The sequence below is a fragment of the Vitis vinifera genome, chromosome 6 (genome assembly GCF_030704535.1).
Source record: "Vitis vinifera cultivar Pinot Noir 40024 chromosome 6, ASM3070453v1".
In the NCBI taxonomy this organism is placed as follows: Eukaryota; Viridiplantae; Streptophyta; class Magnoliopsida; order Vitales; family Vitaceae; genus Vitis; species Vitis vinifera.
The window spans coordinates 20,154,677-20,179,699 of record NC_081810.1 but is presented as its reverse complement, the minus strand read 5'-3'; the positions used below and the strand labels follow the sequence as shown (position 1 = coordinate 20,179,699).

Below are 25,023 nucleotides of genomic sequence, written 5' to 3'. Positions count from 1 at the left end.
CTCCAAGTTGACTCAGTACTGAACTTCTCCATCCAATATGAATTTTCTAATTTCAATTTGGGTGTCAGTTTGAAGCATTGATATGCTTAGATTTGGTTTTCTGAAAATGGATATTTGTTAATATATAAGGCTGAGAAATGGGTAACACCATGGCACATGCACATCCATTTATCAGTTTCTTCTTGCATTACATGACCCTTTGTTTCAGTTATAATGACACCTGATCGAAACTTGGTTCTCACTTTGTCAATCCATTGGAAGCCAGCCTGTGAAAAACCCCTTCAAACCAGCCTGTTTTTAGGTTGGATCACTTGGTCGGTCTTGGTTTGGAATGACCAAAGTTGCCACCAAAACCACCTATTACCTCCAAATATTTATCTGGGCTCACATTCTCTACTATTTGAATTTGCTAAGGAAGTCCTTGATCTAGAACGGTTCAAGTTACCTTCTATAATTGTCCTTAAAGTAGTTATTTGCATTTTGGTTCTCTGCTATTGTTGGCATTAATTATTGTTGTTAATGGACATTTGACAGTTAGAGTCAAATTTGCGTCGCCTTGCACTCTCTGCTGATTGGTTGAAACAGATGGATTCTTTTATTACAATGGGTTCAGCTTCTCACATTGTGATAAGTTCGCGTGCATCTTCAAAGCTTGGGGTTGGGAAAAAACGGACTAGGTGTTCTGGTTTTGTCTCCAAACCTTCATCAAATGCAGCCACAGGATTGAGTTTATTTTGGTGGAGGGGTGGTAGGCTTTCACGTAAGTTGTTCAATTGGAAGGTTTTGCCTCGCTCTTTGGCTTCCAAGGCTGCTCGACAAGGTCTGCAAATTTTCTTCTTCTATGTAGCTTAGAGTGTTTGTGTTTACTGTTTTAGTAAACTGAATAATCATTCTGAATTTGTTTGAAGTTTAAAATTCTGCAGCTGGATGTACAAAGATACCGGGCATATTATATCCTGAAAGTTCAGAATTTGCAAAAAGAAACAAGTATGTTGTCTGGCGATCTGCTGTTGAGACCTCAACAAGTGTAGAGCAGCTTGCTTTGCTGGTATCATTACCTGTTATTTGAATCTTTCTATTGTGTTTAGCTGTGGCAAGAAGCCTTCCTTGCTCATCCAGCCTTATCGGCTTGAGTAGTTTGAAATGTAACTTGGTAAACGTTAGTGGGCTGAATGCTTTGAATAGACAAACCCAACCAGATCTGTCTCATGCTTGCCTATTACCACCTCCTTTCCTGAATGGTTTTGTATGTTTTGTTTATGTTATAATGTATTTTACTGTAGCATTTATGGCATGATTCTACAACTAGATTTGACATATAACTACCCATTTATTGCGATGCCTTCTTGACTTTCTGGCTAAGACTAATTTCAAATTATTAGGGTTATACCAAAGCAGCTGAATCTCTTTCTGTTCTTAGCAGAACTGGCTCTTAAAAGCCCAAATTCAGGCTGTAATCCAATGTTCTATGATTGGCCCAACCTGAGTAGTTACCTGCCTTAGAGATTAGAAAGATCTGTTTGTAGTTCATGTTCATGAATGTATCACATCTTAAATCCTTGGTCCATTACTTGATGTCATGTTTGCAGGTTAGAGAGCTTGATTTGAACATTAGGTGGGATGACATTGAAAACACGCATCCTCTCTTTAAGTTGGACAAGGAAGCTAGAAAATCTATCAGGCCATTCAGGAAGGTTATAATCCGCAGAAAGTGCATAGAAGGAACAATATCAAAGTATCTACTTGATTTTGGCAAGAGAAAAATCATCCCTGATGTGGTCGTTAAGCATGGGTCTATTCTTGAAGAGTCCTCTAGTGAAAGGAAGAAATACTGGCTGGATGAATCTCATGTTCCCTTGCATCTCTTGAAAGCCTTTGAAGAGAAGAGAATTGCTCGCAAATCCAGTAATATTAATTCCGGAAAACTAAATGAGGGTGGTAGAGAAATGAAGAAGCCCTCCAAGGACAAGGGTTTTTCGTACCTTTTCTTGAAGGCCGAAAGATCTGAGAATTATCAATGTGGACACTGTAAGAAAGATGTCCTGACCAGGTAATGCAATAGTTGTTTTATCACTAGAAACTATTTTCTGACATGTCTTAATTGCTCTTTAGTGAAATGATATCAGCTATGACTATTTGCCTTGACTACAAATTCACCAAACATGCAAAATACTAATTTTTGAAATTAATTAAATCTTAAGTTGAGGATGGAGATATTAATATTTCCAATGGCCTATGATATGGAAGAATAATAAAAAGGAAAGAGAAATGATATGGAAAATTGAAGACACTATAATAATGTAGTAAATGTGCTTTGATGAGCTCTCATGATGTTATGGTGGAAAATCATTATAATTACAAAGATACACATTTATGAAAAATTCGGGATGGTATCTGATGACATTCGATGTGTAGGTCATAAGGGTTGGCGTGGAGGCAGAGATTTGTTCTCATCCTATTTGATTGAGATGTTGGTATTCCTCATGGATGTTAAGATGTGTAAAACCTCATTTGATTGAGAGGTTTTTGTATTGATTTTTCTCTTATGGTTCTACATAGGTGTATCGGTCTTATTAGTATACTAGAGTAAGTGAATCTTTCTTTCTTTGTTTAGCTTTTGCAAACCTAGGGAGGATTCCTCATCCTTTTCACGTTTTTGTTTTATCCGTTTCCAATGCATTCTTGTTTATGATAAAATAAATAAATAAATAAATAAATAAATGCAAGATTGTATAGTAGTTTGTTCCAAATCTATGGACCTATGCTTGTAATGAAAGGGGAAATAAATTAAATATTATATTTTTTGTTAAATAACTAAATATAGTTCATTCATGAATTCATGGTTTCAAATTTAGATTGGTATTTGGTAACTAGTGGATGATAGAATAATTTTTGGATTTGGGTCGGATGAGGAGTTCTTATGTTCTATTCCTTGCCAGAAAGAAGTGATGGGGAACAATGGGGAAAGGGACCTATGAAGACTTTTGAAAGAAAAGGAAAAATATTCTGAAAAAATAGTCTTAATAATTACAGTATTTCATAATTTTAGTTGGAATCTATTTTTTATTTTATTTTATTAGAATTGGTTTAGTAGGTAATATTTTAGTCAAATTTATATATATATATATATTTTTTTTTGATAGGTAAAGGAAAAATTCATTAAAAGCCAAAGAGGCTAAAGAGTATACACGGAGTATGCCAGTGACAGTCAAATTTATATATATTTTGAGTTTCTTTCTTGATTAGCAAAATAAATATTATTCTTACTAGGAAATAAAGTCTTAGTTTTATTAGGAAAAAGAGTTTCATGAGTATGTAACCTCTTTTGATTTTAACAAATAGAATTTATTAAGATTCAACAATTTAAGAGCTATCTAGCTTCTTAAGATGTGATTGCCTTCCCTAAGTGTGATTGCTTAAGAAACCCTAGGTGTGATGGCTGAAAAACCTTGGTGTGATTGCCAAGGATCTATTTTTCTTTTCTATCATTTCATTTGTCCTCTTTGATCTCTCATCTCATTATACCAAAAAGAAAAAATGTCAATAATGCTGGATTTTTTGACATGCTGCATCAGGAAGTCACCTATAAAAGTAGAATTATTTTTTTTAGGGTAAAAATATAATAAAGGTTTAGAGCAATGAATTTGGCATTGGTCCATGAAGGCAGGGACTGAGTAGCATAAAAGAAATTGAAGAGTCTTATTTGAAGTTTCAGAAAATATATTTCATTAGTATAATCTAGAAATTTTAAAAAGGATTAAATATATATATTTTTTTATAGGAGACATAAAACTGTATAAGAATGAAATAAAGAAATATAAGATCAATGTAGGATCCTTCTTACAGGAGCAAAGATAAAGAGAAAGGGAAAAAGAAAAAGAGTATGGGCCTTTCTTACTGAGGAAAATCTAATGAAAGTAGACCTTACTAAGAATCCATCTCAGTCTCAGGAGTATTAAGTGAGAAGAAAATCACATCTAAAGTCAAGATAGGTGGAAGCTTACCTCTTAGCTAATTAGCTAGATTGTCTACCTCCTTATTAGCCTATCTAGACATCCATGTGAAGTAGGGAACTCATCCCTTTGACAAGTCAATAAATCCTATCCATCCCAGGATCATACCTCCAAGGGCTTCTGCTCCCCTTAGATGGATGCACTGGAAATAATCATGATGAGTTGGTTTCCACCTTGAGGATCCTAGCCCTCACCAAGATGTCCATTTTTGAATCTAGTTTAAAGCACTAAAAATAAATTGCCCCTGTTCTCCTGAATGCTCTGAGAAGTTTTTTTCATCACAGAAAACCTTTTTTTCTTTAGTTATAAGTCTGTTTTGATAACTTCACAAGTTCCTCAGGCTGGTTGAAATGGTGTATGGTAATTATGTGACAGGGAATTAAGAAGTAAGGGCAGTAATTAATATTGATCTGTTATAATTAGTTGACAGCCAAAAATAATAGAAATTCAAAACAATATTACAGAGTGATGAAAGGTTAAGGACTGAACTGCATGATTTGAGTATTGCCTTAGCTTTCTGGGGGGTTATTGTTGTATTTTGAAATGATAAATTATTACATTGTTCTTGCCTTTTTGATTGTTATCTCATTGATTTGATTTCTTCTCCCCTCATTGGCAGGGAAGCTGTAAGCTGCCAGTACTGCAAAGGTAATTTGATTTTCAATAAACCTTACTTATTTGTGCCTTGCTACTTCATTTATGGTTTTGAAGTGACACTCGTTATAATGCCTGGTACACCGATTTTGTGCAGAACAATTCCTGGGCACTTAAGTGTGTTTTTTTTTCCCGTGACATATTTGTTTACTTTCATGGTGAATTGTGAATTTGTTAATGATTTTTCTCTCTCTTTCATATTGCATATCATATCTTGCATTGCAAGAACAGTTATTTTTTGGGATAGAGATGTGAAAGTATGTATGTGTTAAGAGCTGATATTTAACCAATCTTATAAATCATACTATTGCTTAAAGAGGCAAAGATATGAATTCATTGATATCATCATATGCAGACATTAAAGATTGAGTGGTAGATGAAATATGTTTAATAGAATATGGCTTTCATTACATTAATTTATCAAAAAATCAACAATTATAAACCTTAAATACTTTTAGCTATCCTTTCAAGTTTCCACTAGTATACTACTAATTGTCAATGTATCACAAGTTCCAATCATTTCCCAAATCAATGCATCAAAAAGAAACCATTGAGCATGTACAGATATACATATGGTGCCTGCATGAACAATGGCTGTAGAAACCTGAAAGAGGTCTTCAAACCTTGTAAAAAAACTGTCAAATTACTTGCCTTCAAACTTAAGCATGTGAAGAAAATGGACATATGATTTGGAGATTTATAAAGACAATTACCATGATTTTTTTTGAAAAAGGGAGAAAGTTCAACATTGCTTTAGATTCTAAGTGCCACCTAGAGAAGATTGATTATTTAAATTATCTGATAAAAAAAAGATTAGTTATTTAAATTTTGTTTTAACAATAACATCAAGTGTGCTTGTGCATATTTTGTCTTTAATACCTCATGTCATGTAATGTGAGATTGGTCTAAAGTGTGATACATATTAGTGCTAAAAGATTTATTGCATTGCAAAATTATCATTTAGTTTGTGTTCTATCATGCATCATAATTTTTAACTACTTGTGAGCATTCAATTTGTATATGGTTGAATAGGTTCCTCTTTGCTAATGAACAAAATTCAACATTTTCCCTAACTTGATTCTACTCCCAAGTTTGACTTCCATTGTGGTGGACTCTAAATTGATTAGGTAGAATTGTTTTGGTTTGCTTAAATGTTTGTGGAATAAGAATCTTGATTCTAGAGACACTTTGAATAGGTATTGGCTTGAAGATCAAGTCTTGACTTCAAAAGGTCTAGAATCCATGGAAAATTTTGGTCATTAAAACCAAGCCTACAATGTGGAATGGAGATAGCATTGATCTTGGAGATAAGAATGCTTTAGGATGTGGGTCATTTGATGAATAATCTTAGTGCACTTTTGAGTTTCCATGAAAGCTAACTATGAGGAAATCCTGGTTTATAGGGGAAGTTGGTGGCAATAAATGGGATTATGGACTAAGGAATGAGATTGCAATTCTTAACTTAATAGCTGGGTAATGATTTGAGTATAAAAACATTTTATCAAATGTATTTGATCTAAGAAATGATCTGCCTTAGATAATTGAGTATTAATTTAGGAAGAGATTTGAAAATTCCCTAAATGTGTAATTGGTGGGACTCAAAGAGCTTTATAATTGAATTTGATCAAAAGGCATGCTTTGAGTATGCTAAGACATTTGACACCATGATGATTGTTGTGGTATTGCCTAGCTACGATGCCTTGCTCAATGTTAGACTACATTTGGCTCGATCATGCCTTTCTAGCTAGGCAGGGGCATGTTGAAGGCAATGCTTATTTATTTATTTTTTTCCACCAATTCTTTTTAGGAAACAAGCAAAACAACTCTTACCTTAAAGTTGAACATGAAATGAAGTCCAACTACCATATATATATATATATTAAATAGAAGACAAAACAACATTTTGCCTAATTTTCTAGAGGAAGAAAAAAATCTTAATCCAAACAAAACCACCTCCATTTTTTTTGGATAGGTAAAATAAATGTTTTGAAAACGTTATCTAAAGGCACACCAAAGTACATAAGTAATAAAGTTCGTGGAAATCGGAACAAGTGTCAAAAGTGTTCAAGAGCAGGTGACAAAAGTCAAGATATGAAACTTGGCTGGACCAAAGCTATGCTACTCCGCATATACAAAGGGAGCTAAGAAAGCTACAAAAAAGAAAGGGCAACACAGAAACTTGCTTCTCACGGAGATTAAGTAGCCTCCGTCTATGTGCATCTTAACTCATATCATAAGATTAGAAATAAAAGAGAATTTTAGCGTTTGATCAGGCATTTCTTTGCTTCAAAAGATCTCTGGTTTCTCTCCTTCTATCATGTCCAACAACACATGACGAGATAACCCTCCAAACATTCTTTAGTTATTTTACCCATGAAGGAACCATGCCACCCTAATAGAGTTTCTTTTACTGAATGTGGCATCACCCATGCCACCCGTAACAAGGAGAAATCAAATTCCACAATCCTTGAGCTCGGGTGCGATGAAAGAGTGGTCTACTAACTCTTCCTCTTCCATACAAAGAAAATATTCACAAAGACCAACCACTTCTTGCAACTAATTCAATGTCAAAACCTTTCCTTAAGAAGCTTCCAATGCTAAGAAACCAACTTTGGTTAGGATCATTAGGTTCTAAATAGCTTTCTTAGGGAAAGTAGCTACTCTTTCCCGCCCCCGCCCCCCCTCCCCCCTCCAAAAAAAAAATAATAGAAGGATTTTACTATAAATTTTCCTTGCTTAGCGTCCAACAATTCCAACCCATCTTCTTTAGTCCTTTTGACCACCTTTCCTTAGAGCCCTGAGAGAAACTCCTCAACCCTCTCCAAGTCCCAATCATTCCAATTCCTTGAAAAGTTGAGATTCCAAAGCCTTCATTCGTCTTGTTGGTCTTATACATTTGCCACCCAAGCATCCTTTGACAAGAATATGGAATATAAAAAGGGAAAAGATTCTTTAAGATTTGATTCACCACATCAAATATCTTTTTAAAACTTCACCCTTCTATCATTGCCCACATTGAAAGAGATTCTCTATCGAAGATGTCACCTCCATGTCACCTCTACTTTCAAGAAGAGGGTAATGAAGATCACGCAGATGAAGAGCACAAAGAAGAAAATGGCCACACACCTTTGAAGCACCTGCAATTTCCTTAAAGGGCATATTTTCAAGTTCTCTTGATTCCCATGACCAGCATTGTATGAGCTATTTGAAAAATTACTATTTTATTTTAGTTTTATTTATTTATTTGAAAAAACTACTACTACTACTACTACTATTCAGCAATTTGTTCTTTTGTTCTTTGTATAATTTCTTTTTTTCTTTCAATTTATTATAGTGTTGCTGAGAAGTTTGAAATTGTTGGACAACCAATTTTCTTAAAGCTTAAGCTTGTAGTATTTGGGTTTATAATGTATATCATGTTCTTTCACACCTTCTCTCAAGTGTGGCTCCATGCCTGCACATGGAGAGACACATAGGCTTGTAGGAAAATAACAACAATCATCCTCTTTTGGGTTACATGTGGGTTTAATAAATTGAGGAAATAAATATTATGTGGTGAGACTCGAAGACCTTTTGACAAATAAAGCTCTAGAACCATGTTGGACGACTAGTTTTTCTAAAAGCTTGAGTTTGTAGGATTTTGGCCCATAATGCCTATCATGCTCTTTAATAAAAATAATATACTATAAAGTTTGAAATTTTTTAACAATTTTACATAATTCCTTTTTTTCTTAGATGCTTTTTTTTAAATGCTTGAATTGAATTTTTAGATTATATATAGTGATATATGAGTTTGAGGAACATTTGAATGTCAAAAGTTGCAATATTCCAAAATTGGATTAGAAACAATTATAAAGTTTCTCAAGCAAATTAGGTGCAAAGTTAGGTTGCTCAAGCCTCTTCTCTAAGGTTTGAGCCATGTGTTGCACCTTTTGCCTTGGCCTTACAAGAACCCTTGTGCCTTACATGTTCTTTTAGCCTTTCAAAACCATGAATGGGGTGATGAATAAAGTCTAAATTTTTTTAACAATTTTATATAATTGCCTTTTTTGTTTTTTTAATAAAGTCTAAAATGGTTGGATTGGAATTTTGGATCATATATGATGACACGAGTACTATGAAATCTTTGAATGTCAAGATTTGCAATATTTTATAAAATTGCCATAGAAACTTCACAAAATTTCTAAGGTAGGATTCTAGACCACTAGAGACCTCGTCGTCTCATGTGTGTCTTTTGAGTTATGAGTGATGAATTGAGTCTCAAATATTTTTAAAATTTTTATATAATTACCTTTTTTTTCAAGATGATCCTGTTTTAAAGTTTGAATTGGAATTTTGGACATATATAGTGATATGAGTATTATGAAATGTTTGATGTCAAAATTTGCAATATTTTATAAATTGCATTAAAAACATTTACAAAATTTCTCATGCAAATTAGGTTGCATCTCATTTCGCTAAGGTATGAGCCTTGGGTTGCATGTTGTGCCCAGGCCTTGGGAGACCTTTGCGCTTTAGGTGTCATTGTGCCTTTCAAAACTATGAATGAAGTATTAAAATATACTATCAACTAAATTTTGATGGATGATCTTTAGGTAATTCAACACAAATTTGGGGAGGAGAGTCCTCATTGATCATATGGACAACTGTAAACTGGTTGCAAATGCTTTTAGAGCCAAGGTTCATGTCTTTGCGGAAGATCTCTAAAAGCGATCAGTTGGAAGCATTGCAAGTTGATGATGGAAGGGTGCTCCACTACTATCGTAATTGGCCTAAGACTAAAATGGTGGGTTTTTAGTGGGTCCTCTAACTAAGGAGAGAGATTAGACTAATGGAACCTATCGTGCACAAACAACTTGAACTTATTGCCTTCTTAACGGTGTTCACCCTTAAGTGGGTGGTCTTTAAGATGTGCAAATAAAGAAGTGGAATTGCTAGCAAAAATAGGGGCCTTATTGCTAGATCAAAGCAAATTAAATTTTGATGGTGGCTCATTATGGATTCTATAAAAAACCCTTCATAGGAGCCTCAAAGGGTCATATGGGTGCTGCTGTTTAGGCATATGCTAAACCGGATTGAAAATGGTTTTAAAACTGAGGTTCTTGTAAGCATAGTATGACCCTTTTTATAGGCTCATTCTCTTGTCATGAGATCACTGAAGGGCTCCTAGTGTAATACTTTCACATGATCACAAAATCATGCTAAAGCAACTAGATTACCTTCTAAAATTGAACTCTTTAACATAATTGGAAATTTTCATATGATTTTCCTTTGCAAAGTAGCCAAAAATATGAATCTTATAAATAAACTTCGAATGAAGTTAAAATTCTTCCTAGAAGTCCAAGTTTTTAATCATATTAGATTGTTCACACTTGATATGGAAGTGTCATAGCACAATGCTCCAACATTATTCCCCATAGGTAAGACAAAGCCTTTACCTTTTCTATGTTGCAATCTTGAAGGCTGCTAAAAGGAGATGTTTTTTTACCTAGTTTCACATGATTATTTTGTACCAATGATTAAATTGGAATCTTGCCCTATGTTACATGAACGTGTCAAAGTATATGAAGTACTCGTGTCGGGCATAACATGACATGACTAGGCCTTTGGTATGGGACATGCGTTTGGCATTGCCTATTGGTTAGATATATATCCAATAGGTATCTCCAACAATGAAAAAGAAGAACAAATTTCTATTTGACTGTAAGTAATATCGTACTCATATCGAGCATTCTATTTGAGTCATATACTTTAGTTTGGTTGAGGGGACTAAATGGGATGGGAGAGAAATTAGATTATTACCCGCTATGGTAGCATAGTTGGTCAGGGCGAACACTGGGAATTGTGGTCTTAGTGAGTAGCACATGGTCCTAGGTTCGAATCCTACCACTAATGATACCCTGAATTTACTCGGTGCTAGTTGTTGCGGGGTGGTCAACACCTCGAGGTTTGGGTCCCCATGGAGAGTCCTAAGGGCTTGGCCATGGAAGGTTCCTCGGTTATAAAAAAAAATAAAAAATAAAAAATAAAAAAGAAGGGGAAATTAGATTATTATAGCTTTGTCCTTGTGTATGAAGATCTCATAATTAAATAAATTTGACATTTGGGACATGCACTACTATTGGGTACTTCTGCTTGGGTCTATTTAACATAAATTTTTGTAATGATAAGGGTCAAATGAATTTTATGTTTGCAAATAATTGATGACCCAACTAGCACTCTCATAAGAGTTATATGATTCTAGCCCTTTAGGCTTGCTTAAGTGGCAACCTAATTGCAAGAATTGGAGCTATTTGGTCTTACCCTCATCCTAGTCTTCTTGGAAGTTGAATTGGTGAAGGTTTACAACAATGGTAGGATGAGTGGTGTTTTTAGGATCTAGGTTGGTGAGGAATTGAACAACTAGGGAAAAAAAATCGATATAGAAAAAGAGACAAGTCCAGTTGCTAGCTATAGTGAATCTTAAAAGAAAATGTTACCCTTTAACAAAAGTTGATATGATTTTGTCACAACATTGAAGTCATAGTATGAAGACTAATTATAATGACACATTAAAATCGGGAATTTATGTGGAGTATTACTAGTTTCATTTTATGTGCATTACTTAGCAGGAGAGGAATACGAGGACTTTGAGGAAGGATGGACCATTTTGGAGGCGGTTTGCATCTTGGCCGGTTATTGTTTTTTTCTTTGGGTTTTTGCCACCAAAGCCTTTGCAAGCACTTCTTTGAATCTTTGTTGCTAGTTTATCTACGGTACGGTTTGAAGAATTTATTGAGGAGACATAACCCATGTGGATATTGCTACTGATGGGTAGTGTAAAGTTAAATTTTGTTAAGTGTTTCTTGGGTTAGCAAGGATATTTAGAAATTGGAGGAGTGCTTTGAGATCATTGTGGTACAACATTGCAAGCTTTTCTTGACCTAATGGTGAATGTTTGATCATTGAGGCAAAGGGCTCAGCTTTGTGGGATGGCTGGCCCTTACATTTTCCAATCTTTTGGTGGATAAGGATTCTACCATGGTTGATGCATGGGCGTCTAAAAGGAAAACGGTATATGAAAGTTTGAATGGTTTTGTTAAATTTATTGATATTGCAGGAGATCTGGGATGCTCCTAATCATATGGTGAATCATATAGTCAAATGAGGAGCCAAATTTTTCTTGAATTATGTAGAATGGCTTTTTGGATTGTACATTATTCTATAACCTCTTTCAGTTGTGTTTCACTTTTCCTAGAGTTAACTTTTCTCCATTTTTGATAAGATTTTATGCATTTTGGGAGGATTACTCATTTGTGATTATTGATTCATTGCAATGAATTTGTTTAAAAGCCTATAACTGTAATTAATGGCAGAACGCCAATGCCCTTGATTTTGAAGTAGAATTGGAAAAATATTGTTTCCAATTTGTCATTTGCAAGGCTATCTAAATTCTTGGGAATTGGAGTACTTACCTTTTAAGATACTTCTACCCTAACAACGTTACTTGTATCATCAAATTTCTACTATTTGCAATTGATGATTTAAGTAAATATTTGGATCATGATATTCGAATACTCATTAAAAACGAATGGATATTTCAAATTTGAGATTGATAGTTCTTCCCATAATGGGTGTTAAAGTTTGCTATTAGAAATTTGGTGTGACTTTGATAGGGCTTTGTTATAATAAGAAATAATGGAGAAATGAAGAGATAAAGGGAAGTTTCAAGAGGGAGGTCTCTGAGCACCTTCCAAGCTCATTGATGGTAAGACTTGATCAAATGCAAAGAGAAAAGGAGGGAGATGGGAAAATGCCTTTATATAGACTTGTTTTACAATTCTAAGAACGGAAAAAGACAACAAAGTAAAATCTATCTCCCAAAGTCTATTTTTTTTCCAGATATTCTTAAAAGCAGACTTCAATTTGCATGGACATTTTGAACTGAATTTTCATTCACAAAATACTCAAACTATACTGTGGAAAATGCTACTATTACCACCCCCTTTTACTGCCTCACTAGGTGGTGATTGGATGAAAAAAAATATATCTGTACTTTTTTGTTCTTTTCTTATTCCTTAACCTAACAACAAATCCCAATCCCAATAAGTCCTGTACATACACTTGAAAAAGATGGTTCTTTTTATTGCTCATCCTATTTTGATATCTTGATTACATGTCAAATAGATCTACAGTAATAACTCATATTTCCATGATTCCTCTCTTTCAATATTGCAAACTTCGGAGAATATTCAGTCCAGTTTATTATGTCTTCGTTTTTCCTGTTAATGTTGTAAAACTTTTGGTATTATTATTTATCCTACTGACAATAGACTTCTGCAGTTTTTTTAGCATGCATAGAATTTCTTCATGTTGATTTTATAGATTGGTTGGGTTCTCATTGAGGAAGTGAGCTGTTTTTCATGTTCTCTCCTTTTTTGCTATACCTTATGGCACCCCTTGTATATGTCCCGTGTACTCTGGTGTGCTGTTTCTTTTGGCGATTATTTATGAAGTCACCTTATTTGCCTATTAAAAAAATAAATATCTTCACATTGACTTTTCTGTATTAGTTATATTCATTGTCATGGCCTTAATGACTGGTGCGGTTAGCCACAAATGATCCTTCTCTTGTCACCTTTTTAATGTGATACATTGTAACTATAGCTTCAGTTTTTTTGCCTGAAGCTTTTCTGTTTTTGGTTGATTATATATCTGATTATCATAATATAATTTCAGGCTATTTCCATAAAAGGCATGTCAGAAAATCTGCTGGTTCCATCAGTGCTGAATGTACGTATACATGTCATAAATGCCAGGATGGGAAGCCCATGAAGATCAACGCAAAAATTGGGAATGTCCAGTCTCAAAAGGGTAAAAAAGGCTCCACAGATTTGTATAAGAAAAAAGGAAAAGCCTACAAAAATTGCAGGCTATTGGGATCAAAAAGTGGTAAAAAAATTTTCACAAAGGAACAGCCTGTGCGTTCATGTAAGGGTAGAAAACCCTCCACAGGTAAACGGCCTGTACGATCACTTGTCAAGAGAGAAGTTTCCACAGTTGTTCCTCTTCGGCGTTCAGCAAGGAAAATTAAATTTGTGTCTCTGCAAAATAAAAATCTTGAAGAACAGGACAAAGGCAAACAGGAAAAAGGCAAACAGGAAAAAGGTAAACAGGTTAAATCAATGAAATCCAAAAAGAGGACACCTAAGAAGCCAAAGAAAGAGACCTCTTGGAAGAAGAAGAAGAGGAGGACACTGGTTTGTTACTCTTACTGGCTTAACGGTCTCCTATTGTCTAGAATGCCAAATGATGATCGAGTGATGCAGTTTAGGAGGGAAAGACTTTTTGTCCCTTCTGAACACTTGAACGTTGTCATTGATAAACCCACCTGTCATCTTTGTGCTGAAGCAGGACATACACCAATGCTAAACTACATTAACTGTGAAATCTGTGGAGGTACTAGTTTTCGGTATTTCTGATAACCTATTTTCTTATTTTGTTTATTTAGGTAGTTGATACTCATTATTAACATTGTTATTGAAGGACAAAATTTCTTCTGCCTCTAGACTCACTATAATGTTTCTTTCAACCATCTATGTCCATGATGCAGATTGGTTTCATGGAGATGCTTTTGGACTTGATGTGGAAACTATTGGTAATCTTATCGGTTTTAGGTGCCATGAATGCTGTAAGAGGACACCCCCTGCATGCCCACATTTGCAAGGTATGAGCCGCGATGAGGCACAATTGGATGAGGTGAAAAGTGATGTAGGGATTGACTGTTTGGTTCCCCAAAGTGAGGCATATGTCAGACAAGAATCTCAGTCAGATGAGGATTCTCCAGGTTTATTTGTGGTTGATGAGTCCATTCATAAGGAGGAGCAAGTAGGTGCAGTTCCAGGTTCAAATCAGGGGCCCATTTTGAAACCTAAGTTGGAAGGTGAAAACGGGCACTTGCTCGCTTTTGAGATGCAGAAAACAGATGCAACTGAAAGTTCTGATGATAAGGATTTTGAAGCTGGTGTACCAATGAAAACTGAAGAGAATCTTACATTGGAAGAGAATACCATTGAGTTAGGAAAAGAAAATGTTACTGTGGAACCCCCATCCTGTGAGGCTGATGTTGATATGACAGACACAGAAATTGCATCATCAAGGCATGAGGAAGCAACTAATGGTTTGTTGAAATCAATCATTCTAGATGAGGCAGTGGGGGATTCACTTTTTCAGGCGAAGCTCCTATCCTGCAAGGCTGATGTGGATGTGACAGACACAGAAATGGGATCATCAAGGCATGAGGAAGCGACCAATGGTTTGTTGAAGACATCGGTCATCCTAAAAGAGCCAGTTGATGGAACTCTTGTTGACTCATCTAAGTTGCATCAGACAATTCTGGCATCAGGTGAACTATTAGATATGGGAGAAAAAAAATGTTTAGATTAGATTCTGAGCTGTCCTTCAACTGATGTAACAAGGCTGCCAATACCATAGAGGCTAGAACCATTTGTGAATATTCTAATGTCGTGGAGATTCAGGGCAGAATTAAAAAGCTATATTGGGATATTCATTTAAAACTGAAAAATAAAGTCCCCATTTGAGGAATGATTTACATGGGCAAGAGCAAGAGAACTGCTTCAATCTTCTTCTTTTTTTCTTTCTCTCTTTTTCTTTTTCTTTCTTTATTTTATTTTTTTTTGGAGTTTTTTTAAGGTGGGAGATTGCTCCCTTTGTTTCATTTTTGATGTTTGATTCAGAAATGGTTAGCAGTTTGTTCTTGGGATGGATATCTGGTAGGCGGGTTTTTTGGTATATGGTTCTTGACCAGGTCTTCTAATGTTCTTCGTGTGCCCCAGACAGCTTATCCTATGGCTGGCTTTTTCAAACTATTCAAATTAGTTTTGTTCTTCAAGGGATCTCAGAGGCTTGGAATAGCTTGCAATGGGTGTATTGAAGGCTTACTGTAACATGTTATTTTGTAGCCAAGTGAGTAGTGGTAATTTTACATTTGGCCCTGACTCTTCAATTTCTTGATTCAAAGGTATAACAAGATTCATACTCCCTTGTTTGCCTGAAACATTTTTCAAAAAACTGTTCATATTAGATGTAATTTTGTTCAGTGATTATAAGAAAAAGATAGATATATTCTTTTTTAGTGCACTGATTCTAATTACCAATGTAATTTTTTTATCATGCAGTAGTCATATGATGCTTTTATGTTCCATCGTTTTTGTGGTTCATCCCCTCTACATGTCAGGCTCATAATTGACTGCTTTCTTACATGTTGAATGTGGTTTGATATGCTTCAAAGGTTGATAAATCTGAATTTAAGTTTAATCTCAGGAGATTGTTAAGTCAGCAGTGAAGTTTAAATTCAGGCTGCTTTTGTACATCTATTTAGCCTATCATTCCACAACCCTGCGTTTGATATCCGATGGTAGAATGATCTGTTACTTGTTAAATGTTTCCTTCCTTGATGTTGATTCCTTTTTATCAGAGACAAACATATTCATTGACATGTTTTGTTCCTTTATGTTGATTCTTTTTTATGTGAAATAAACAGCATTATTCAACTTCATTCTGGCATGAATTCAACTAAGTTTCCACTCTGAAATTCATCTGGTCCGTATAGAATTAACTCAGTATTTCAAACATTTAGTAACTCCTTGCATGGAGATGGATCTCTTTCTTCTCTTTCTTCTTTTTGACTTGGCAATAAGCATAGAACATATTTTGAAGAGCGTGAAAAGGGGTGCAACCCTAGTGCACAGGCAGTATACAATATGTATCTAGGCACCAAGAAACAGAAATGACTACTGTAGCCTTCACTAATCTGTCAGTGACCTCCTCGAAAGATCTTCTGGCTCAGTAACCTTTTCTCAACGAGGAAAATAGGATCCCTTCATATTTTCCTTAAGTTTCTATCATAGTTTTTAATCCCTTTGAGTGTTCTATTACATATAAAAAAAAACTGTTCTTACTCTTTTCTTATACTCCTAGCAGCAAACTTCCCATGCCAACTAGATAGGGCTTGTTTCATAGTTTACAGGAGCATCCAATTCACACCAAAGAGGATGAAGGAAAAACAGGGGCATAAATCATAGCCACTATACGTGTAAAAGAATGTTATCAGAACTTCCAATGCCCTGAATAAACGAAACACCAATTTGAAATTTTCCTCTCCTACAATGTAGTCAATGCTAAAATTCTTTTTCATACTACTTGCACATAAAGAACACCATCTTTATAGGTGTCAAAGTAGCTGAGCTTTCTTTTCATTTGTTGGCAGTGGGCCTCACCCCTTGTTATGCAAAGCCCTGCAGAAATAATTAAGGGTGTTATATTTGGAAGGCAAGTTCCCTTGCATAATGTCATCTCTGTTTCTACCAATCTCTACTTTGTATAGCTGGTAAATAAAGTAAGCATTTCCTCTTCCTCCCAGTCTTGAACATACCTGGAGAAGCTTGGATTCCAATGACTTCCTTTCTCCCTTACCATATAATCTGCTATTCGCATCACCATAAGCTCTGAACAAATTGGGGACCCATACATGCCCATTGCCTACTAATATAAGTAAGCGGGTTAGGAGAAAGCCAAGTTCCAATTACCCTCTTGCTTACTCCTGGCTCATTAGTGCAACCGTCCAAATTCGCCCCATAAGTACAATTACTTGAACAATCTATCTCCCCTCCCCCTATCCCCGAAAAATGCTAGTCCAGTGTTGATGCCCAAAAGGAAGCATTTGACAATGGCAATATGAAAATGGTTTCAAGTGAAGAGCTGATCTCCCATGAAGTTCGAGGAAGAGCTCTCAATTTGGTTAGTAATAACTATCCTAAAGTTCATATCTATCTTTGTGCTTTTGTGAAGGATTTCTCATCCTTCACATGTATTTTGAATTCTTATTCATTGAATTTTTGTTTCTGATTAAACAAAAAAAAAAGAAAAAAAAAAAACTTGCATTGAGAGAATTGCAGTAGGAAGCTATGAGCCAGTAGCTGAATTCATCTTCCTGTACACATGGATGCATTGCCAGGATTCGAACTTTCAGGATTGTTGTTTTGTTGAGACATTTAAAACTGTAGGAAATTACACAAGAGGAGCTGATAGGTTCAATAAAGTTTTCTTGTGTTTTAATGATTAATCTGAGTTGAATTAATTACTCTGGAAATAACTGAAAAAACAGGTTAATAAGGAGAGTTGGAAAAGATTATGAAAGTTTAGTATCTTTTATGTATATATTATTATTATTGATCAGACCTTTTATGTATACATTATCAGGTGTGCTTCATTTTCGAAAAAAGAAAAAAAAAAAAAGAAGATTATGTTATTCAAGATTATGAAAATTTAGATATTTCTAAAACATTCTTGGTAAGATATACTGAAAACTTTATCATATATTACTGCCTGGTAATAAGAGAAGATGAGGCATAATGCAGGTCTTTAGTGGAGTAGTATCATGAAACAGGATCTATATTGAAATGTGTCACCCTGGTCCTTTTGGTATGAGGGGCTATTGTTTCAAAATTGCTCAATAATATGACTCTAGCTGACATTCCATGATTATTTACTGAAACTTATCTGATTTTGGGATTTGTCATGTGAATCATTTAGTGTTGCTGGTACCTGCTAGCATCTTTCATAGTTTGCAGTTATTTTTTTTATCAGATTCATACTTCTTAGTTATGACCTGTTCAAAGGGGTACAAGCCAATAATATATTTGTAAATTGGGATGAAATTATATTTTATAGTTTATCAGACTATTATTTCCTGAATGTTCTCCTTTTTTCTTTTGCTCTTCTTGTATTTGGAAGAATGCTTTTTCCCTCTTTTTATTCTTTTCTTTGGTAAATTATTTCTTTCTGAAAAATGATTTAGAAATAGAGGTAGCAGCATCTGTTATATGTTGAGCCTACACACTTTGTACAAAATCTTTAGAGTAAGAGGAGAATTGTAGAGAGACGTGGAGTTTCAGTGAGCCATGAGAAGTCCTTACTCTACATCCAAGATAAGTGGTAGGCAGGTGTCTAACTCCACAACCATAATCAAATGTCAACTGCTCCACATTTTCTACTGTGCGTATTGGATTGAGCTCACTTTTCTCCAAGTTAATTACTTAATTCAATCTTGAACCCACTAATGAAGCCCCCGACATCTGCCTAGAAATAAATCTACTCAAAACTTCCTTCTCCAGAATGAACAAGTAGGGCGAAAGAGGGTGCTCTTGTCTCAATCCTCACATGCTCTGAGGGGAAAAAAGGATGAAGTCCCATAATCAACTTTGAGAAGTGAAAAATGGATGTACGAAACCGGATTTTTGTTTTTTTTTTTGATAGACAAAAGTTAGTATTTAGAGATGCCAAAAAAGGGGGCGCACCGAATGCTCCTCCCTTTGCTCTCCTAACCCTTTGATCTACATACCCTTTTCAATCAAGTTGAATCACATATGGGAGTACCTTGAAAGCCTTAGTAGTAGAGGCTCATAGGGAATAATACAAATAAATTAGGTCCTATATCATCTTTAACGACCTCCATTTGTCCTAAAAATTCTTGCATTTCTTTCTGCCACACTATCTAAATCATCATAAGGTAGGTGATTTGCCATAAAATTTTGCCTCTTATAGTACTCTCCAAATATCTAAAGGAGATGGTTATCATGTCACTTATACTTCTAAGGTATCCAGTCTAGCCTGTTTGATCTAAATAGCTTGTGCCAAAGCCTCAAAACTATCAGATAGTATAAAAGATGATAAATCGATTTTCCAATGCCCATGCGCATGGTGCAATGATCATAACTAAGGACTTTGAAAGGTCTTCTTGCTTGAAGCAAGCCATGGGTATTGACCTTTTGGTTGGCCATTAACCAAGCAAAAGCCTTGGCCTTTGATGGAGCTTTAGATTTCCTTGTAAATTTTGTTATGGAGAAAAGAATTGAAGTTGATTGCTTGGACAAGGTTGATAATAAAGATTTTATTGTGAATAAGTCTGGAGAAGATAATGACCAAATTCTCACATTGGAAAGGATGGTGAGAGGATCACACGAGCAAAAGATGACATGAGTTTTTCAAGATCTTCTATCTCTAGATTAGTGAGGTTTCTACGAATAGATGAAATAAAAGAATTTCTAATTGTGACAACTGTGAAAAGATTTAGAAATTGAGAACAAAGAAGTTGATCTCCCCACCAACAATCTTCCCAAAAATGAATCTTTGCCCCTTCTTCTTACCTTATAGCAGATGTTATAGGCAAATTCTTGGAAAACCTATGCAATGGCTTTCCAAGGACAATAATGCGACCACTTGACTAAAATGTTGGCATCCTTAACCATTAGGATGTGTCCCATAGACACTCAATATGACCTTATGTTAAAGAACAATACTTTACTTAGAAAACCTCCAAAGCCACTTCCTTAAGAGAGCTCTATTCCTTAAAGAAACCTTTGAAAACCAAAACCTCCTTCCTTCTTTGGCTTTCGCGCTTTTTTTTTAATAGGTAAATTTTTGTCCCCATTGGGACTTGAACATGGAACCTCCTACAAACCCTTCCCATCTCTTGACTTACACACTTGATCCCAACTAATAAGGTGATATCTTTTTCCCTCCCCCAACCATTGACCAAAGAAAGGCCCATTGCATGTTCTTAATCCTAGTCGCTATTGATAATGAGATCTTATATATAGAAAGGTAGTTCTTATCAAAAATATATAGAAAGGTAGTGACTAGGGATGTGAGACAAATAAGAAGGAATTAGCTCTATTCTCCCTGTGAAGGACAAACAAGCTTTTTTCCATCCATCTAGTCTATGTGAAATTCTATCAATCACTAGCCTTGAGTTTTCCCCTAGTGGGGGACCAAGTAGGTGAACTTAAGGTTATACAAATCTTTCCAGCAAACTGCAAGTGTGACACCCTAGTTCAACTCTGCCCTACTTGGAAGCCTTCCAAGATGCATCACTTCTTTACTCTCAACAATATCCTACTTAAGGCATCAACTGCCATGGTGAAGAGGAAAGGGGAAAAATGATCTTCTTGCCTTGAACCTTTGGTTGCTTTGAATGATCCTCCAGCACTTCCATCCACTAAGACTAAAAAATTTGTTGAAGAAATGCAAACCCCCTCATCCAAGATCTCCATCTTGGATTAAATCCTTTCCTTTCTAGTGCATGATCTAGAAAACCTCAGTCACATGATCATAGACCTTTTCAAAATCGATCTTAAAAACCACTCCTTCCTTTCCTGATTGTCTTTTTTCATCCACCATTTTATTGCCTATCAGTACCACATTTAAAATATCTCCATTCAATGAAAAATCCCTATAAGACATGAATAGTTTCCTGAAGGACTCATCAGATACGATTAAATAAAACTTTAGCTATGATCTCATACAGACTTGTGACTTAATTAATAAGCTTGACATTTGAAATTTTGTTGGTCTAACTTCTTTTTAGCACAGGTGCTATAAAGATGGAATTGGTGCTTTGGTTTTATTATTGCACTATTATGAAACTCCATAAACAGTCTTAATAAACCCTTTACCACATCCCTACACTCCTGAAACGCAACTATGGTAAAACTATTATGGCTAGGAGCCTTTTCCTTGTCTAATTGAAAGTTAGCTTATCGACCCTTCTCTACGGAAAAGGGTGATTCAATCAATTAGCACTCTCTTTTGAAACAGGATACTTGTTGAGCTCTCCTAACCTTCAAGAATCTCTAAAGGGCTTGGAATATAACTTTTAAAAAAAAACTCAGTCTCTCCTTGCTTTTAATATTATCTCAAGTTGCCCCTCCTTATGGAAAAACTTAAAGAGTTGCAATACCCTTCTTTTACCCATCTTACCTTAGCCTTTTGTCTCCAATGCACCTCTTCCCTTAGCAACAAATCCTCCATCTCCCCCTTAAGGCCCTAAAAGTTAGAATCTTGGGAGATTAATTTTCTTCTTGTTTGCTGGCATCAATGTTTGCTGTCTTTGATTTTATTCTTTTTCGTCTCCTTTAAATCTCCAAAAGATACCTAATTTCATTATTTCAGTTTTGTTTTGACATACTATAGTCTTTTCATGAATCTATGACCTTCCTACTCCTCAACCTGAAATTCTTTCCATCATAAGCTAATATTTTCCTTGAAATTGGGTGGAGTAGCCACATGTTTTAAAACCTGAATGGAGCTGGTCCCCACTTGAATGGACTGGTATCTAAGACAATCAGCCAATGGTCAGAGGAAAATCTCAGTAAAGCTTCTTGAAGACTCTGGGGAAAACTTTGCTCCCCTTCATTTGACAATAAAATCCATCCAATTTCTTGCAAACAAGGGATTCTTGCAAATTGGACCAGGTAAATGAGGCACTCCTAAGAGGGGGATTGGCTAACTTGCTTTCTTTAACGAAATCATCAAAATCTCTTGTGCTAGGGGTTAATATAGAACCTCCCAACTTCTCTGATATCCTCTTGATGACGTTAAACAAACCAACCCAACCCTCACGAAGGTTAAACCATGGGTATGTAGGAGCCTTATTTAGCTGTCTTGAATTTGAAACGACATATTTTTTAGGTTTTTTAAGTTAATATAAAAGGGTGATACAACAGTGAAAGGATAGAAGAGAAAGAAATTTGGTGTTCACTTTCTTTATTGTATTAGATGAATGAGGGAAAACGTCTTTGCAGCATTTCTTGTATATTTCCATTAAGTTAGTTTACATAGTCACAGACCTTGTACTCCTGCGGGGTTCTCAAACAACCCTATATTAGAGGGAGCTCAATTATGATCACCTCTATGAGTATAATATTTTTTTTTTGGTTAGGAAACGACAAAGGGATATATTGATAAAAAGGAAGTACAAGAGAAGGATGAGGAATCCTCCCACCAAAGAAAAACAAAACTACAAGGAATCAAATATAAGAAAATACAAAGTAAAAACAAACAAACTCTCTAGGTTAGACCAACCCATTGGAATTACACACCGCTAACCAATCAAGTTGTAACACGTTCAGGGGAGTCCCCTTAAAAACCTTGGAACAAAAAGCCCAAAGAGAAGTAAGGAAATGAATAGAATCCCAAAGGTTCTCTGAATTCCTTATTTTATCCTAAAAAATCCTTGCATTTCTTTCCCATCACACTACCCAAATTAAAGCGATGCACGCAGCTTGCCATAAAACAATCCCTCTCTTAGAAAATCCAAAACTGTTAAAATTGGTAGACAACATGTCAGAGATGCTCCTCGGGGGGACCCAATCCGTCTTGACTAACTGAAATAATTTGTGCCACAACCCCATCGTCAAAGAACAATGGAGAAAAAGATGATCTACTGATTTTCCATACTTCATGCACAACTTACAAATGTCAAGACCAAGTGCTTTGTAGGGTCTTCTCGATATCAAGTCATTAGTATTTACCTTCTCTATGGGTATAATATTATGAGAGTTAGACAGACATGCATTGCTTTATTTGCAACTATGATCAGTAGCTACTTTACCTAGCTTTGTCTATGGCAGGCATCTTGTTGCCAAGTACGTGTTGTCAGTTTTTATTTACAATTAGCAGGTACAGGCTGGTTTGCCAGATTACCAGGCAGATTTAGAAGCTGAGGATGGAAGTATCAAAGCATGCTCAAGAATAATTTAATTGTTAAGAACCAGTAATGAGTTGAAGTTGATAAAAAGATTGATGCTAATAGTGCTACAGTTGCTGGGGAGTGGCCAGCAGGCCTGTATTGAACTCATCTTGGTAATATGTGAGATTTTCTTGGTGTACAGAGTGTCAACCACTGCTGATTCCTCTCAAGATTGGGTGCACATATCCCATGGTTTATGAGGTGTTTCCCCTGTGACTCGAACTTCATTTTCTCAGTGATGATCTAGGTTAAAGTGTATTAGGTGTGAAGTGTGAGTATTAATGTGGTTTGTTCTGGTGCAGGTAGACTGCAGGTTGACAGTGTAAACTGGAAATGCTTGCCCTTGTCAGAATGGATATATTGCAGCATACTTACCAAAACCCAGGTTAAGACTAATACAGCATGCTTGCACAATCTAGGCCATTGCTGGGTGCCTGACTCAAGGAGGTACTGAAATAATTAACATTTCTCAGGTCCTACAAAGAGGTCACAGAGGGCAGGGCAGGTGTGTGTTGTTTTTTGTACTAGAGACTTCTGTTGGTCCTACCTTCATCAAGGCTAGAGGGTTTATGGGTATCAGTAAAGGCTAGTGATACTACAACTATAAAAACAAGGAAAAGAAGTTCTAGAGGAACACCAATTGGATAGAGAAAAATCACCATCCTTAGGCCCCAATATGACTTTGAACTCACTACTGTATAGAATCAACCCAAGTGATAAGAGTTTAGAGAACAAAAGCTACTTGCATAGTAATTCTGCCCAGATTCATGCTAGTTTTGTCCCAAAAAGTATCTCAAAATCTGGTGCTGCTCTCCCATGAAGCTCGGGAAATATTTGTAAGAATTTAAAGCTGCTTCTGTTCTGGGCTCTGAGCCAGATGTAGGGACACTTCTGTGGCAACTACCACCTATTTGTATCAACCTATGCTTTCTTTAAACCAAAAATGGTTCTGTAATTTTAAGGAGTACAACTTGATTTACTTTCCAAGATCAATTGGGTTGGGAGAGACTAAGTTCTATGTTTGCAGTTGTGGTAGCTCCAGCTCCAACAACTCAAAGCGTATTTATGTTTAATAAGATTCTGTATAATTGTTGTCATTTTTTGTTCTTTGGTGTCAATTTCCTGCAATGACAGATTTCTCTTTTTTGTTGTAACAAACAGCAACATTGAAATGGACTTGTGCCCCAGAAAGAGCAATGGAAGCAACATTTCAGGACTTGCTGCTGGGGTATCTGAGGCTTCCTTGTGATTGCTTTGCATTGATTGGCAGAAGTAGTGGAGTAGGGTGAAGTGAAGATATATGCTATGGAGGAAAGAAAGAAACACTGGAAAACAGCGGGTGAAGTGAATTTGATCACAATTTATGTCATATAGATGCATATTCATGTTGGTTGTACTTGGTCTTGTTTCATTTCTTCTACTGCATGTTACTAGAAAGTTAGGAGTTAAAAGTTTGTTATTGTACAAGTGTGTTTGTGTTGGTATCGTAGAATAAATTCCAACGAATGTCTTATTAAGTTATGATCCACTAGTTAAAACCTTAAGTTATTTTCAATTTTATTGTAATTTCTCTTTCTTCTAATGCATATAAGAGATTTTGTCGATACACTAGTACACTTCCCTATTCCCGATTCTATTATTTACTGAAATAATTTTATTGGAATATAGGAGGAATCCCTTGGATGGGTAAAAATACAAAAAGCAAGCACGATTTTAAACCTTTTGTTTATGTACAAAGTAACAAACAAACATTCCAATAATTGGATT

The 25,023-nt window shown here is 35.6% G+C and overlaps 1 protein-coding gene across 1 annotated transcript in view; it reads left to right on the top strand.

Moving 5' to 3' along the window:
* Positions 1-24,862, top strand: part of LOC100260139 (DDT domain-containing protein PTM) — a 29,507-nt gene extending 4,645 nt beyond the window's left edge. Inside the window, exons 4-11 of the mRNA XM_010653184.3 lie at positions 535-820; positions 924-1,048; positions 1,590-2,050; positions 4,633-4,661; positions 13,386-14,105; positions 14,260-23,457; positions 23,559-23,703; positions 24,418-24,862. Coding sequence (XP_010651486.1) covers positions 535-820; positions 924-1,048; positions 1,590-2,050; positions 4,633-4,661; positions 13,386-14,105; positions 14,260-15,092 — 2,454 coding nt within the window. The 3' untranslated portion in view covers positions 15,093-23,457; positions 23,559-23,703; positions 24,418-24,862. The remainder of the gene's footprint in view (positions 1-534; positions 821-923; positions 1,049-1,589; positions 2,051-4,632; positions 4,662-13,385; positions 14,106-14,259; positions 23,458-23,558; positions 23,704-24,417) is intronic.
* Positions 24,863-25,023: the final 161 nt, after the last annotated feature.